Source organism: Vicia villosa, linkage group LG5, assembly GCF_029867415.1.
Source record: "Vicia villosa cultivar HV-30 ecotype Madison, WI linkage group LG5, Vvil1.0, whole genome shotgun sequence".
NCBI lineage: Eukaryota > Viridiplantae > Streptophyta > Magnoliopsida > Fabales > Fabaceae > Vicia > Vicia villosa.
Genome location: NC_081184.1, coordinates 38,326,681 through 38,345,135, shown reverse-complemented (window position 1 = coordinate 38,345,135; position 18,455 = coordinate 38,326,681). Strand labels below are relative to the sequence as shown.

Sequence of the window (18,455 nt, the reverse complement as noted above, 5' to 3'; positions counted from 1 at the left end):
ATCCATTGGATCAAAGATACTAACTAAAATGGAACTAATAAGCTAAGCTAGTATTGTGATCTAAGAAACATCATAAAGTTATCGAAAAGTTATTTAATAGGGCGGTTATTAATTAATCGTTAGTTAGTAATATGATTCTATATAAATAATGTAACATGGGTTGGGGGCTTAATTGAATTCAATTTCTATTTTGATATCTCGCTTTCTCTCTTTACTTCCTGTTTTCCTCATTTCTTGTAGAGCAATAAAGCTTGTGCTCTAACGTTCAGTTAAGCCAGTTCAGTTAGTAATCATGTAGGGACATCAGTTGTAGGAGCATGGGTTCGAACCTACGACATTTATTTGTTCATCTTTAAATGGTAAATTCTAGCCAATATAGTACTTGACAAAAACAAAAGCTTATGCTCTAACAGATTTGTATCTTGAACATTGTTCTTGATTGTGTAGAAGGCACAAATTCAAGTATTGAGAAATATGACACAAACAAATGAAATTTGTTTCTCTATCAAAAACACACTCGATGTAGTTGCAAATGCATTTCAAGTATGAGGCATGAACTTCTTGATCAAATCATATAGTAGTTAAGTTGTAATCTCTGAGAATACTATATGAATTTTTACACATGAAGAAGAATGACACAATTGCATCCTATGCATCAAAGATTCAAGGATTTGTTCACACAATAAATGTTTTGGTGAAGTGATGGCAGAGAAAATTGTGATTTAAAATGTGATAAGAACATTTACTCTTTATTTTTATCATATGATATTTGTTTTACAATAATATGGCACCTTTGCAACTATGGGGATGAGATATCTTATATGGTCTCTTGAAGCACATGATTTGAAGGTTCTTTAAAGAAATGGGGTGCAAGATTCGATTCAAGCTATGCATGCTTGAACTTTCAAGAAGAATTGTGGTTTTTAATGGCACAAAGGCAACAATATTCAAGAGACTCGAACCAAAGATAAGAAGCATATTTCATGTTATAACTGCTAAAAATTGGGGTCATTGTGCCTTAGATTGTTGGTGCACTAAGAGAAGGAGAAGGCTCAAGATAATGGTGATGATGAAGCGGAGATAGTCCAAGATGATTCAAATTCTAGTATTGTAATGTTCATGGTTGCAATATATGAAATCATTATAAAGCACGATCAATGTTCCTAGATACAGGCTGCTTAAAATATTTTGGTCTAGCTTGATATGCAAGAAAGAGCAAGGTGAGACTAGCATAGATTATAACACTAAAGCATAAAGGAACTAGGAACATGGTGATCACAAGGAATGATGGAAGATATGCATTCATTGAGGTTGCGCTTTTTTGTACTGTAAATGAAGTGCAATACAAAAAAGTGTTAACCAACTTATAGAGAAGGCTTCTTAGTAATCATATAGAATGATGTTTTTGAACTTATTGGTCCTACAACCACCCTTGTCTTATGGTCACCACTTGCAAATAGTAGGATATGGCATCTCAGGTTTGGTCACCTAACTTTAGATCCCTAAACCAATTAGTTAGTCAAGGTATGGTATTAGGTTTGTCAAGTTTTAAAATGCCTTATAAGATATGTGATGGTTTTTGGGTGGTAAGAAACCTAGGAATTGATTTAAGACCAACTTACCAATAAGATCAACTAGTGTGCTAGAGGTTGTCAACTATAATGTATGCGATCCTTTTGAGGACAAGTCTCTAGGGCAATAAATATTTCATCTCACATGTTGATGATCATAACAGGTATGGATGTATTTGATTCAATCTAAGGATGAATTTTTTGACATATTCAAGAAGTTTAAGGCTCTGGGGAAAACACAGCAGCAAAAGAATTTAGGCTGTAAAAGTTAATGGTGGTAGTGAATACTAATTAAAGGCTATTGAGTCATTTTGTGATGATCAATGTAAAAAATATGAATTCCCTAACAAGTTTTTTACCTCAATTGTATATAGGTCTGAAGTGAAACCTTTAAAATTTGCCGCCCTCCATTTTTTTATTTTTAAATTAAAAATGAATAAGATTTCACCTCGGTTGAAACTCCCAACCGATGGGAAAAAAATGTATTAGTCATGGATTTGACTCCCAGCGTCAACAATTTTGTGTTTTGTTTATAATAAAATTGACATCTTCTTTCTTTTAATTTTTAAATTAAAAATAAATTATATTTCCCCTCGGTTAGAAAAATGTCACTAGTCATGGGCTAATTCCCAATGCCAATAACTTTGCTTTTATTTATAATAAAACTAGCACATTTTTTATTTTTAAATTAAAAATAAATTACATTTCACCCCGGTTGAAACTACCAACTGGGGAAAAAAGTGGCATTGATTATGAGTTTGATTCCTAGCGTCAACTATTTTGTGTTTTATTTATAAGGGATAATAGGTATTTTCCCCCTACCATATAGGCGAGATTCGATTTACCCCCTATTAATATTTTTTTTTGGATTACCCCCTTGAAATATGAAAAGTTCTATGATTTACCCCCCTAGGACCCCCCTATAAACTTGTTTTTTTTATTTACCCCCCCTGGTTTTTCACTGTTTTTTACACGTTTAGGGGGGTACGCTGAAAATACAGGGGGGTAATCCAAAAAAAATATTAATAGGGGGTAAATCGAATCTCGCTATATGATAGGGGTAAATACCTATTATCCCTATTTATAATAAATGTGGCGCCTTCCTTTTTTATTTTTAAATTAAAATTAATTATATTCCCTTCGGTTGAAACTCATAATTGAGAAGAAAAGTCACTCAGTTTTGTTTTCCCATAATATATAATGCTCTACATTCATTTACTTTTGCATAAATGAAATATTTCGTGCCCTAGGCGAACGTCATCTTCTACTTCCAAACCTCATGTTCCATTAACAAAACTGTATTTCTACATTAAACCAAAATAAATAAATAAAAACATTTCGCCTATAAACGAAACTAAAAAACATCACTTCTTGCATTAACGAGTTTCAAATCTTTTTCTTATCTTTTCCAACTCAAACGAGGCAAGGAAAATATGGATGTAACTTATTAACAGTATTTCTTGTTGTTGTAACTAGTAAAATATTTAATGTTGTTGTTGTTTTTGTTGACATTTAATGTTTAATGATTTTATTGATTTTATTTTTTGTTGTGGTTGTTGTTATTTTTATTGTTGTTAAGACTTAATGATTGGAAATTATATTGATTTTATGTTTTTGTTGTTGTTGAGATTTTATGTTTAACGATTATATTTATTTTGTTTTGTTGTTTTTTTTTTATTGTTATGTTTGAAATATTGAATATTCTATGTTTTGATGAAGTTTCAATATTATACTACATGGACGTGTATGTGAGACTGATTTACAAATAAATTCTTAATGTTCTATGACAAGGCAAATGCTAAAAATGCAAAAAAAAAAAAATATATATATCTTGAAAATTTTTCTTTGAAGATTACTGTCTAGATTCAATTTATCTAGTAAATGGTTTTCTTGAACATTGATTGTTCTGGGCCGGCCAGAGGCCCAACTGACTAAGACCAAATTCATATCAAATCCAATCCACTTGACCCAAGGTTTAAAATTAGTTCACACACAAAGAGACAAGTACATTCTCTTATTTCCACTTTTCACTATGCTCATCTTGAACTGACTTGAGCGTTGGAGTGGTAACCATGCAGGTCAACCCCGCACCGTTGTGATGGATATCAACACCACCACTTCAAGATCATTAGTTATTCAACTAAATCTATTTCTATTTCCTAAATGGAACAGTGACGCAGTCTGTGGGAATCGTCTTATGATTCTAGTGAATTTCCACCATCAAATTAATCTCAATCTGAAATCATATCTATACCAGCAATAGAAGAAGCAGAGACATAACTCTAATACCCATGTCCAATATCTTTAATACATCTCTTGAAGTAAACGATCATCAGATATCACCAATTGACGGATTTGGTTATACCCCGTCATCTACCACATGTCCTTTGAAATGTTGCTTTCTACTAATAGATGACACTAGCATTCAGCGAATTGGGAACCGGTTGGAGTTAGGATTTCTAAATCATGAGAAGATCAATAGAATTCCAAACTTCGATCTACCTATGAATAATTTTTGAAACATTATAAGAAATGTTAAAATAAAAATAAAACTATTTTAAAACTAGAAAGTAAACTAATGACACAAAAGTGAAAATAGAAGAAGTCAACAATTCTACATGTAATAAATGTCAAGATCATGAATCTAAAATTATTGAATTAAATCAAGTGATCAAGAAGTTTGAAAAAGGTCAAAATGGTTTAGAAAATGTATTAAGTAGTCAAAAATATTCAAGTAATGAATATGGACTTAGCTTTTTTAATTTTGATAAACCTAGTACAAGTCAAACTATCTTTGTAAAGGCTACTAACAAATTCAACAATAAGGAATTAAAGAATGAACATATTCATAAGCCTACTTGTTCCTATTGTAATGCAAAAGGCCTTGTGATAGAAACCATCATGCTTATAACTTTTATGCTTGTAAAAATCATCATTTTCATAAGCCTAGTTGTTTTAATTGTAATACAAAAGGCCATACTCCCAAGGCTTGCTACATAAGAAACTATGATGTTCCTTATGGTGAGTATGTATGGGTAAAGAAAGGAACTAACCCAAAAGGATCCAAAGAAAATTGGTTACCTAATTACTATTAATTGTTTTTGTAGGTACTTGAAGATCACATGTTAAGTTGATTTTTCAAGATACAAGACCATATGATATGGTAGTTCTAAAAATATCATTGAATAAAATATGTTTTGTAAAAACATCAACATGGTTATCAACTTTGACTTCATATGATAATATTGTGAAGAAGAGAAGTATCTTTAAGTCTAATGCATCATTTCCCTTATTTTATTATGATACTTTATATTCTACTCTTTTTCTTTTTGATAATGTCAAAAAGGGGGAGAAGAGAGATGATTTATTTTTGTTGTTTCTCAGGATATCAAAGACATCATAGAAAAAAATGCAAAAGAAAGGGGGAGATATACAAGATAGCGGAGAATTTTGTCAAGAAAAAATTTCCCATCATAAAAAAGGGGGACATTATGAAGAAGATGTGTTCATCCTTCTTAGTATGATTTTGATGAAGATAAAAGGATATCTTAAAAGATTGATTAAAGAAGAAAAAGATTGATTCACGTATCAAGTTTGTGGAATTTTTGTGTAACTTCCTTAGGTTTTAGGATTGGGAGCAGTTTTGCAAAAATATGTATCACTGCCAGATGTTGGACACGATGTTGTGACATCCTGAACAAGTGTCATAACAGGAACTGAACTGCTATTATTTTCTTGACAGATTTGATTTGATTTTGTGAGATTTTTGTGGATATATCTCACTTATTTGCGCAGGTCAAGAAGATTTTATTTGGAACAATTCATTTAGGTCTCCAACTGTGCATAAGTTTCTAAGATTGGATATCTAGACTATTTTGGAAACTTGTGATGTTTTGTTCCAAGATTCTAGGAGAGTTTCTGCATATTTGATGCAGCCCTCAACTTGTGGATCAAAAAATATTTGGGTGAAGAATACGAAGCTCGTGGACAGCTGGGGAGTATATAAAGAAAAATATAATCCTAATGTTTTCATGTCTTTTACAACTTTGTAAAAGAAAAAGGTAAATTTATAGTCTTAGGTTTTGAGAGTCGTTTTAGTGCGTTGTGTTTTGTGTATGTCACTCATGTATCTATTGATGCATTGAGGTTAAGTGATTATTCATTGTCAATCACTCACAGGACTTTAAGCAAAGAGTCTATTGTATGTAATTGGAAGTATGGTCTTTTGTTTTAGTATTTTATTATTATCACTAAGGTGATTGGAAGTGTGAGGGGAATCTCATATATAGGGGTGTCCTAGATAGAAGTTGCACAAGGTAATGATTAGGCGATAAGTTGTAAACTAAGGTTGTTTACCTTTGAACTAATACTATCATAGTGAAATTCCTTCCTGGCTTGGTAGCTCCCATAGAAGGTGAGTTACACCAAAATAGGTTAACAATTAACTATGTATTTTACCTTTTGCAGTTTACGTCTGCATAATTAATAGTTTGATAAAATTGATTCTGTCAGACGCATGATGTCTAAACATCTGTCTTAACATTGTATTGATGTTAGGATATCAATTTTGACATCTATTGTAATGTGCCAGAATTTTGTTTTGGATTTCAGTGATATTTGAAATTCTGGTGTTTAAATCTCAGGTGTCCTAAGAGATATAGAGACAATGATCTCTAAACAACATATAATGACAAGGTATATAAAAGTGCAGTATAGAAACTTTAAAGAACACAAGTCATTGTTCACCAGGTTTGTTATCAACAATACCTACTATAGGGGCTACCAAGCCAGGGATAAGTCCACTATGATAGTATCAATTCAAAGTACTATGCAAATAACCTCTAGGACAAACATAAACAATCTCCGGTTTACTGACTTCTCACTTAATCACTACTCGTGCTAACTTCTACCTAAGACTCACCTAAATATGAGGCCCTCCTCAATCCCCCTCAATTATAATTGTGAGGATCAATTACAAATATTAGAAGACACACTTCCAAAACACAGTCATTCAATGCTTAAAAGCTTATCAATGAACACACAACTTACAACTCAAAGGAAACACCAAACTCTTCTATCAAGATGATATTGGAGAAGCTTATAATAAACAAGATTGTGCAAACCCTAACACAAATTACAACGTAAGTTCCACAAAATAATAGGTTTGATGCTTGCTATTTATAACACTTTTATGGACTAGATTTGGGCTTCAAATTGCTGCAGGGCACTCCAGAGAATCTTCCAAAATCTTCTCCATAAAGATAAGGCTCCAATCATTAGATTCCTAAATATTCTCCATATTTAGTAACTAGTTAAATATCTTAAAACAACGAAAATCTCTTATTCCTTAAATCAAAGTGGTGCAGGAAATAGAGTCGCCATCCGTGTCTATTTATCCCAAGAGAGGGAAAGGAAACACAGAATAAACCTGGGGGAAGGATAAGCACGAGCCCTACCCTGCTGCCTACGTATCCTATTTTAGGAATGAGAGTTATCGTAGCTAGGCTAACTAGTGTCTGTTTGTTTTTTTTAAGTGAACAATTACATCCGTATCCTACGGTAGCTCGACCTTTGGAGACTTACGTCAGGGAGGTAGGAAGGAAATAATGTGCTCTAAAGCGCCGTCGAGGCAAAAGAAAAGAAAGAGTGTGGTTTGTGTTTTAAACATGCATGAAAGAAATCCTAGTGCGAAGGGAAATATCTACCTAATCTTAGCATGCAAAAGGAGAATCTAGAAACCTACTAGAGAAAGCAAACACAAAAGCAATATCACACAATTGAGCGTGGCTCGAAAAGCAAACAACTACCAAAGTAGCAACCTGAGGACATGGGAAAAGAAAATAAAACGGGGAGTTTTTAGCCAACATGGTCGAAACGACTGGGGCAAACAAAGCTATTGTGATGGATAAGGGTGTCTATATCGCGATATCATGTCACCGGGCACATGACAGAAAAAGGGGGAAAGTAAAATTGTGTGTGCGTACACGAAGCATCAGCGTCGGGCAACATGACCTATACAAAACGTGAGGGTCCGACTGCAAGAACCTTCCACTTTCCTTAGTCAGGTCTTAGACTCGACTCGATAATAAGATCGAGGGGATGGTTCATAAGCAACGGCGTTTAACGCATGCTAACTAAACCAACTCGAAGAAATGTGGCGGGGTCGATTACGAACTCTCTCTGCTTGCCTACCATGAGGACTTAAAAGTGTTGCCTACTTTAGGTCTTATTGCACCATTGACACCCTGCCACAAAGCACAAAATTAAACAAACACAAGCATGGTCTCTTAGAGAGGACTTTCAGCTATCAGAAGAAAAATGAATGTCTAACCTACTTCTCATGGCAAAAGATGATGTGGAAAGAGAGTAAAAGGGAGAAAAGATTAGTACCAAACGGACAGTAATCCGTAAATAACAACAACTAAGCAAAAGAAACCCAGAGATCCGCGTGCAAGCTAGCGTGCAAGCAACAAAAAGCGTCAGATAACCGATAGATGACACAAGCATCAAAAAGCACATTGACAATGCGAAAGTAAATCGCGTGTCAGAATCAGAGTGTATGTCGACACATCCGAACTATACACCTACAAAGAAAGTCGCAATAGACAAGCAACAACAATAGGAAATACGGTTATTTGAACATAATTTGAAATATTTTGTGTTTGAGTTTTTCCTAACATATCCCTACCTTCAAATACGGTTATTAATGAAATTCATACTAGTCGTATAGGAATCAATTGTGTATAGAAATGAGTAAAAATGAATTCATATAAAAAATTTTGAAAAATTTCTTACAATCTGCGATTACTATTACCACTTTGTAGTTTCACAGGTACATGAGTAATCCAGTTAGCATGTTTGTTTTTATTCCTGCTAGTTCAGTGAAATGTATTTGTCCAACAGATAAAATTTAAAGATTCATGTTCATTAACACAGTTTGTTAAAGCAATACAACACAACATCTAAATCATAGTGCTTTATTTATAATATGGAGAATAAAAGCACAATTTTTTTCTCCTTACACTCACATTCTTGTCTTGGCAATAGCATTGTTTCCAAAGAGTACTTGGGTTGTGAGGTGGCCTTCTAGTATTGAGGCGTGCAAACCGGTGGCTCCCCAACGGGTGGTTTATAAATCGGAGGCTTGTAAATAGGAAATTTGTAAACAGGTGGTTTTTTTACTGGTGGTTTATATACAGGAGGTTTTTCGACTGGTGGTTTGTAAATAGGCGGTTTTTCAACTGGTGACTTGTAAACTGGAGGCTTCTCGACAGGTGGCTTGTAAGCAGGTGGCTTCTCAACGGGTGGCTTGTAGACAGGGGGTTTGTAAACAGGTGGTTTTTCTATAGGTGGCTTATAAACTGGGGGCTTGTAGACAGGTGGCTTGTAAATAGGAGGTTTCTCAACTGGTGGCTTGTAGACAAGTGGCTTCTCTATAGGTGGTTTGTAGACAGGGGGTTTCTCTACTGGAGGTTTGTAAAAGGTGGTTTTTCTATTGGTGGCTTATAAATTGGGGGCTTGTAGACAAGTGGCTTGTAAACTGGAGGCTTTTCAACTGGTGGCTTGTAAATCGAAGGTTTCTCTACAGGTGGCTTGTAAATCGGAGGTTTCTCAACCGGAGGTTTGTACACTGGTGGCTTGTAAATAGGAGGTTGTTCAACTGGTGGCACTATGCCAAACAGCAGCTTTTACAGCGCTTTTTTTGGGCTATTAGAGCGCTTAATAGCGCTGCCATAGCCAGCGCTGCCGTAGGTAAAGACAGCGCTTTTTGGTACGCCAAAAGCGCTCTCGTAGCATCCCCTATATCAGCACTTTTTCTAGAAAAACGCTCTCGTAGCATCCCCTATAGCAGCGCTTTTTCCAGAAAAGCGCTCTCGTAGCATCCCCTATAGTAGCGCTTTTTATAGAAAAACGTTCTTGTAGCATCCTCTATAGCAGCGCTTTTATCCAGAAAAGCGATCTCGTAGCATACCCTATAGCAGCGCTTTTTCCAGAATGAGCTTTCGTAGGTTGCGCTTTTTTTATCTTTTATGCTTTTTTTTATCTTAGGCGGCGCTTTTATTAGAAAGTGCTTTCGTAGGTTGGCCTTTAAGAGCGTTTTTGAAAGCACTGTCGTTGCTAAACACAGTATTTTAAAGTGCAACCTGTAATTTAAGCCTCCCAGTTCGACCTGTAATTTATATTTATTTTCAACCTGTAATATTTTCGACCTGTAATATATTTTCAACCTGTAATATTTTCAGCCTTTATTTATTTTCGACCTGTAATATATTTTCAACCTGTAATATTTTCAACCATAGGTAGGACATTATATACCAATATAATACCATTATAATCCAAAATAAAATATATACACCATTATAGTTCAATTCACATGTTTACAACAGATACATATAACTAAATCATCTCTAACAATAACTAAATCAGAATATAAGCCCGAAATTCTCAAAATCCGACGAGCGCACAGTCCTATGGTCCTGCAAAGTATGAATAGAACAACACGGTCAATTAAACTAACTTTGCAGAAACATCAACAATATTATTAGCAACAATTTCATGTGATTTGCAACTCAATCCACCAATGTAATGTAATGTGTCATCAATCCAGTCTCAAATCAAACTATCAGCACCACTTATTTAAGAATCAAACTCAACAATAACAAAAACAAAGTTCAGCACTCTTATTCAGCAAACAACAAACTTGATTCATATAACAACGTCATCATCGTCAACTAATATTAAGCAAAATTAACCAACATCCACCAAAGAAACTCAAACACAAAGTCATTATCAAAATCCGTCACACAGTAATGTATTCATAAAACTTTTCACACAATAATGTATTCATACCTATATGAATAGTCGCTGAATATAAAATTGACACAATTCCTCTTTGATTTCTTCCAACTTAAGTCTCGTGTAAGAAGCAGCATAGAAGTCATCAAAGTACTACATAACAAAAACATAATATGCATGATTTAGTTAAATGTAATAAATTATAAGAAATTATCATAAGTTATAAATCCATACCGTGATTGGAATCTCTAATTGATTCGTTTGAAGGATTTCTTTCAAAAACCTCAAAACAAAGTATCTGCAATCATAACTGTTTCGCTGTTGCGGACACTACATAGAAAAACAAATAAGATTTTATAGTTGTCTTGTTTTATCAAGTAGCATAACTATTATAAGCAAAATTGTGAAAATTAACGTACCTGCACTTTGATCTAAGTAATGTTGTTTGATTTAGTCCGGGATACGTGTGCGTCTCTTTGACTTCAAAACACTTGTATTGATCTAACAAAAATATAAAAGCATATATTTAGATCAATCTCACAAATAATTAAATATATAAATATACACGAATATTTAGAACGATCTCACTTACCTATCAATCATTGACTTCATAGCCGGATAATTGGTCCACTCACCATCTACCGAATTCAGAATATATACCACTTCTTTTATAGGGTTGATAGCAAGCAACAACCAGTGTGCTCTATAAATTAAAACAAAAGTTTATATGAAAATTTTGCTACTCAAAAGAAACAAAGATTAGATGAACCAAGAATGAAAAACTAACCCTACTGGTCGGGTATTATACGCCCAAAGAAATAGGCTTTCTGTATTACCAGTGGTCATGAATCTATCGACTAAGCGCTGTCTAACTGAATCCGGTTCCGTAGCAATTGTTTGTCAGCTGCAATGGGCGGAAGACACGAAATGGAATTTGTTTGACAATTAAGTCCCGCGCAACACTTTGTCATACAACAACCTTAAATAAAAACATAATAAACATTAGATTATTTTCATTGAAATGTGTAAATAAATTGTTCAACTAATTAAATAATATATTCATCGGATTACCGGATGTATGAGTGAATATTACCGACGCCTAATTGGTCATGCGTAAAAATATCTTTCATGTCATCTAGTGCAACATTTTGTACAACCATCATACAACGGTTTCTCTGCATCGCTTACCAATCTCTCGAACATTTTGGGACAATCCTCAAGATCTTCTTCAAGTGCTTCTGCAATCTCTTCGACTCGATCATAATCGTATGTGTCTGTGAAATCGTCGTTTGAAGCATACGTCGTATTATACCTCGATTCAACATTCCCGTTACTGTTCTCACCATTCAAATTCTAACATGTATAACTTCTATCAATTCCAAACCGTAGTAAATGCGATGCCAACTGATCCCCGTCAACCTGACCCCCATAACAGCAACCCAAGCAAGGACACGACATTCGACTCGAGTCTTCGGCGTGCGCAACCGCAAACTTAACGAATTTCGATACCCCTTTCTCGTACTCTTTCGACAATCGATTTGAATTCATCCATGACTTATCCATGTCTTAATTAATCTAAACAAAAACAACTAATTAAGGCACAACACAGTATATACAGAATGAATCTGCAGCAATAAAACGCAACATATATATTCACGCAATTTCAGACAAATTCATCACAATACTAGTAATTTGAGAAAGAAATTTACCTCGGATTTTACCGAACTCAAGAAAACGTAGAGATTGAGCGCTGTACGTCGAACTAGGCCAGGAAACGCTGCTAATTCAAAGGAAAGAAAACTTCTATTATAAAAAAATTCATACAATAAAAACCGACTCAACCACTAATTAGTTTATATACAAATGATGCTGGAACTATCTGTAATAGCATAAGTAGTGCATTAATGTGAGTATACATAAAAATGAGGCCATACTCCATAGCTTAAATAATATGTCAATCTTAAGAAAAAATGAGGCCATACAAATGATGCATTACTCTGTATTCAAGAATTTGAACCGCATCAATCAACCAATATAATCACCATTTGATATTAACAACAATTCAACATGCGTGATTCAATGAACATCCCCATCCTTAATCCTCAAGAATGAACAACAACACTTTAATTTCTATCATCAATTAAGCACAACAAGCATTGAGTTTCAAGAATCCACAACAACAAATATGAATTTCTAGCAATATCAATCTCAACAATTAGTGTTCAACATCAATATGAATATCAACGCAATTCTACCTCTCATTCAAATTCGTTCAACAACAACAACCTCCATAATTGAATATTCCTCATTAGGCACAACAATTTGCAAAGACCTTCATGGCCCAATTACAACGAAAAAGTGCATGAGGAAACTTGGACCAAACCGGGTCGGCCCAACCGTTATACACTCTTCCACTCTCATCGTGAAAAAAACAGAGGAGAAAAAGAATGTTGCTCACTCTTCTCTCGGTCGCGAATCTCCCTATCTCTCTCGATTGCTTTCTCTCATCATGGATTCTCACTTGCGATTTCTCTCAACAATGTTCAATCTTTCAAATGTCAAACACAGAAATACCGCAACAATCATTCAAGAACTATAAACCCTAATCCCAGTCAATCCCTAAATAACCCCAAGTTTCATTACATCAGAATCAACATTTAGGTTACACAGTGATACAATCGTAAATGAAGACAACATGAAAATGGAAGAACCTTTAAATCGGGTACCTCCTTCGTCTTCTCTTCTTCAGCGTATCTTCTTCAGCGCTCTTGACTTCTTCTTCGTCTTCGTCTTCTGGGAGATTGGTTTCTGCAGATTCGAAGTGAGGGTAGTTTTATGGAGGTTAAGTGTTGCGGTTTTGAGGATGAGGTAAGGTTTTGAGGTGAGGTTTGCAGTTTGTGGGCGACGACGGCAATGGCTGAGAAAGATTTTTTGAGTTTGCAGTTTCTGGGCAGCGATGGTAGAGAAAGAGGAATTAGGGATTATGAAACGCGTTAGTATAATTTTGTTTCTAGAAATTTTAATTTTAAAAAAACTATGACAGCGCTTTTGAAAAGCGTCTTCGTACCCATGCCTTTACCAGCGCTTTTTAGGGTAAAAGCGCTTTCGTAGCCTTACTACCTATAGCAGCGCTTTTAAAAGCGCGTTCATAACCCCCTATAAGAGCGCTTTTGAAAAGCGCTTTCGTACCCATGCCTTTACCAGCGCTTTTAGAAAGCGCTTTCGTAACACACCCCCCCTATAAGAGCGTTTTTTTTTCCGTTTTTTAATTTTGTTTTTAGCGAAACTATAGCAGCGCTTTTTCCTAAAAGTGCTTTCGTAGGGGTGCTGCTAAAAGACAAATTTGGCATAGTGTGGCTTATACACTAGTAGTTTTTCTACCGGTGGCTTGTAAACCGGAGGCTTCTCGATTGGTGGCTTATACACTGGAGGTTTCTCAATCGGTGGATTATAGACCGGCGGTTTCTCATAAGAGCAAGAAGAAGCAAGACTAGGAAACTTAAGGAAGCCATATTAGAAACTTTGAGTTTGATGCATAAAACACAAGAGTGACTACCTTCTTTTATACTAATCATGCTCTTACTGATTCCACTCACAGCTGCATGGCTCAATCTTATCGGTAGTGACTTGGCACTCTCTTGTACCAAAAGTCAATAGTTTTTGTTACCTACCATTTTGTTTCCTTATGGCTACGGAGTTTGAAAATTGTGTGAACTCGTAAGGACATGTTGTTTCATGATAATATTTTTAATACACCGACACGATCAATAATGACTTATTCCAAATATGTATTATTTTCAGCATAACTAATAAAGATCTGGTACAACGTACAAAATGGTACATGTCTTAAAATAGTATGAAAAACAAAGACGTGCAAATTGGTCACATACATTAGTAAAATTATTTGAAAACTTCAAAACTAACTAATAGTTCATGTATTCCATAGTAACTATTTTCTACTGGCACCGTTGGACTTTAGCTTCCCAAAGTTGAGTTTACGTGTTTCGTAATGAATGAAGTATATATGCAAATTGCAAATATTTTGGCTATAAAAAATAATGCTTTGTTGTTTTCCACTTTACTTTTCCTAATTATGTACCCTTTTACCTAATCCTTTGTCTTAGTGAAAACATAGCTTTTGACTAAAATTTGTTGGCATTTGAGTTTTATTAACTAAATTAAGATAAATTAAGATTGTTCTTGTATAAAAATCAGATTTAAGGAGCTTGTCCTCGGAAATGAGGAAAGCTTAGGGAAAGAGATGATTTTGAGACTGACCGAGAGAATTTGGGTACTATCATAGAGATAGGTATTGACCCAAGATGATGTCATGCTTAACCCTCTTGCAGGAGTCTCTTTGTGAGTCTATCGAGTGTTGGATCAGCTTCTCCTGCATAGGTTGCAGAGAGAAGTCATGAGAAAGTGAGAGAGTATCATCCCCTCTACTTCGATAAGAAGGTCCTATTTATAATAAGACATTATCCCATATGAATAGTCATATTTAAGTGGGTCTTAATGGCCATAATACTTGTAACCACCCATTAATTCTTATGACGTCTGTAACCGCATCTTAATGACATTATAACGCTTGTAACCGCCTCATTAATGGTTTATAACGCTTGTATTTATGCGCAGTCAACTCATCAATGAATTGTCATCCTGGCTTCCGACCTCTAGATGTCCTAGTAACAACTTATAGCTCGGGTAGGGCATAGTGCTCGGCCATATGTATATTTCACGCTATAGGTCGCGTCCTTATAAAAATCCCGAGTCTGGAACAAGTCCCCCGAGTAAGGATCCTCGTTGACGAGATGCTATGCTCGGTCATGAAGGTCTCGGATATTTACAACCATTACATGTGTTAGGAACAAATGAAAGACCTTTGCGATTTTAACTTTAATCGGCTAACGAGCCCTTTTGTCCATAATTTCAGGCTAATGAACTTCAAGCGAGTTTGTCAAGGTTTTTATTGAGCTGGGATCATGTCCAATGGTCTTTTGCCTATATGCTTTTTTATTTCGCAATTTTTGATTGCCTTATCATTTGATCCATTGTTATCCTTGTTAAGATTTCAACACATGATGTGCCCTTTGGACGTGCAAGACATAATCTTATTTATCCGTGCTGGGACGTACCCGGGAAAAATCATGCTTTATGTTTCTTAATAGTTCTTACTCTTTATCAATCTCAACAAGATAACAAGTAGTAAAGATGTTTTTGATGAGCCCCGAGTTGTGGTGGTCGGGTTTACATAACTCGGATGCGGTTATGATAAGTCCCAAACCATTGAGATAGGATTCATATGCCCTAGTGACTAGAATAGTTATTTCCTGTGTTTGGAATTTCCAGTAGTCAAATAGGCTTTGTATTTAATCAACTTTGCCTTTGGTAGCTTTTATTTTTTTATAATTTTGCTACTGTTTTTGTTCACGTATTATCCGAGTAGTCAATAGTTTTGAAATTGGATTTTCGTGCACCATACTTGGTGAAACTTAGGCGTTTTATTGCACGATGATGTTTATGAGTAACTTAGGGGATTTTGGAAGCAGTGGGTTAGGCACTTTGTTCCAAGAGAGGTGTCTTGCTTATCCCTCTGGTGGGAGCCCCTTTTACAGCTTTATTTTGGTCGTTATACCCGGGTTGAGCTTGTGACTCCTTATGTGCTCTAGTATTTGCATTTAATTGTAAGCCCCAAGCATTTGTTATTTGCTGCAACAGCTAATATTAAACGCCTTTAGATTTCACGAGTTTGCACTCAACCATGCCGCGTTCCCGATCACTATGCTGGGTTGCTTATTCGCCATCCGTGTATATTCCCATAGCTCATATGTCTAAGCATGCTTTGAATTTTTGGGAGATATTCAGCCCGTATACTTTGCTCTTTTAAGTGTGGTATTTAGAGCATTTTGAATCCTCGGAGAGAAGCTTTTATTTTTTATTGATGCCCAAAGCCTTTTAAGTGCTCGGAAGTTTGACTTTCGAGACTGTAAGCATGTTGGGGCTTTTGCTTTTGCCAGGAGCTGAAGTTTACTTAGCTTTGCTGGAGCCGATTATGCCAGAGGTTTTAAGGGTGCGCTTGGACTTTATTTTTTCAACCATTTATTTATGAAACAAACAGCTTTAGTTGTCCGAGTTCATGAAAATGCTCGGAACTTTTAGTACTTTTTAGAGGCATCTAATGTACTTGGTTTAGTTTAGGCCAGAGATTTAAGTTTACTTAGCCTGTCCGATTCCGACTATGCTTGAGTCTTAAGAGTGTGCTTGGGCATTTGACTTTGGGTACAGAGCCCCCTGTAAGGTCTTTTTTAAGAGCCTTAACGAGGTTGACCGCGTCATGTTTATAGTTCAGAGCCCCTTGCAAGAATTCACCGAGAACGGTTTGAGAGCCTTGGCGAGGTTAAACCGAGTTTGCGGCTAGAGGTCTGAAGACTTAACCGTCTTGCGCGGACAGAGTCCCTTGCAAGGATACAGTGAGAACCGGTTTGAGAGCCTTGGCGAGGTTGAACTGTCTTAGGTGTGAACATAGGCCCAGAGGCATAACCGTCTTTGCGGACAGAGCCCCTTGCATGGATACACCGAGAACCGGTTTGAGAGCCTTGGCGAGGTTGAACTGTCTTAGGTGCGGACATAGGCCCGGAGGCGTAACCGTTTTTGTGCAACCTACTTCCTACTATTCATAGTGGTGTTACATAAATTTTTAGGCCGAGTGTTTATACTTACACTACCCGGCCACAACCGATTACAGATTTACATTTTGTTCGAATCTCACCTAGTTTTTTAGACTAATACGAGTAGGGTGTCTCCCGCCCACGTAGGGAAAAGGACGACACTCTGTACCTCTTTTAGTGAATCTAAATGAGACTTTTTACAAATGGCAGAGACATCAGCTCGTCTTATACAAAAATGTTAGAATAAATTTGTGTCTCGTCCAGCTTTATGTCAGATTCTTTCTGATGAGGTGAGTCGGCTTGTCAACTTGTCTTTTTTCGAGTTGTGCAATTTTGACTTCTGTTAAGCATATTTGTGTGCTGACTTTTGAAAGTTTGACATCTTTAGACTCTTCAAATAATCTTCCTAATCCGGGATACCTATACCACCCCCAACTGTGAGGCTTGTGGAACATGCTGAAGCGCTTCGATCACAAGCTATCCCGGTTAGATATTCCGATTATCTTTAACCATAACGCGCGTTGTTCTCTTTTGATTTTATCAGTAACACCTAAACTCCTCCAGTAATACTTTTGTATAACTTTTACATTTAAAATAAAGGTGCCTCGTGCCCGCGTAAGAGAAAGGAGCGACACCTATTATTTTGTAAGTTTAAAGCGCTCTTGTAAAATAATTACACTCCGAAGAAAAATTAGCTCTCCCTTTTTTCAACAATAAAAATTTATTTGAGTATAAATTTGTATTTTCCGACCTCCTACTTTTGTCAGAGATCACGCTTCCAGTGAGCTGTCGGCATTTGATAAACTAGAGTGAAGTCGGCCTCCACAAGATTGACTCCCCTACAAAATATTCACTGAGTGATCGAAACTGTGCCATATGACTCATAGCTCTTTCCAGAAATACTGAGTTCCAACAAACCATTTACTGATGATCAATTTCATCTTATCGATAAAAATGGTTAATGTTTTAAGGAATGCAAATAATAGTAACAAATATGTCAATGTACCAAATATATAATATCTTATAAGACATTGGCTCATTCCGTTTTGTTTATTCCATATAGAAACTATTTTTGCATTCGAATTGATGATGGCAGCAAAGTAAATTGCGAATGAATGTCACCATACTAGTGCTGCTTTTCCATATTTACACACTCACAAGTCACAATATATATTTCATGTTGGTTAAATTTAAATGCGATCTTGGAAAGCCAAAAGACAGATTCTCTAGGGCAGACAAACTTTCATAGGAAATAGTTAATCATTAAATGTTATGTCTATTTATGTTTCCTTGGTCTCTATATAAAGACCCTCTTTCTGTAACCCAAAAATAACTTTTGCAACAAATCCTTTGCAAGTCAATATATATATCAGAAGAGAGTAGTTTGATCTGTTACCTTCCAATTGGTATCAGAGCGCAT

At 35.7% G+C, this 18,455-nt stretch overlaps 1 protein-coding gene across 1 annotated transcript; it reads right to left on the bottom strand.

Moving 5' to 3' along the window:
* Positions 1-8,657: 8,657 nt before the first annotated feature.
* On the bottom strand, positions 8,658-16,996 carry LOC131604535 (repetitive proline-rich cell wall protein 2-like). The gene is made up of 2 exons (XM_058876967.1): positions 16,837-16,996; positions 8,658-9,073 (listed from the first exon to the last, which is right to left on the bottom strand). The coding sequence occupies exons 1-2, from the start codon at positions 16,994-16,996 to the stop codon at positions 8,658-8,660; spliced, it is 576 nt and encodes a 191-aa protein (XP_058732950.1).
* Positions 16,997-18,455: the final 1,459 nt, after the last annotated feature.

Excerpts from the sequence above, each read along its gene's own strand:
- LOC131604535 (XM_058876967.1), bottom strand. The coding sequence starts at position 16,996 with ATGTCCGCACCTAAGACAGTTCAACCTCGCCAAGGCTCTCAAACCGGT. Across the intron at positions 9,074-16,836 it reads CTCTCAAACCGGTTCTCACT|CCACCAATAGAAAAACCACC; the intron begins GTATCCTTGCAA and ends CCAATTTATAAG.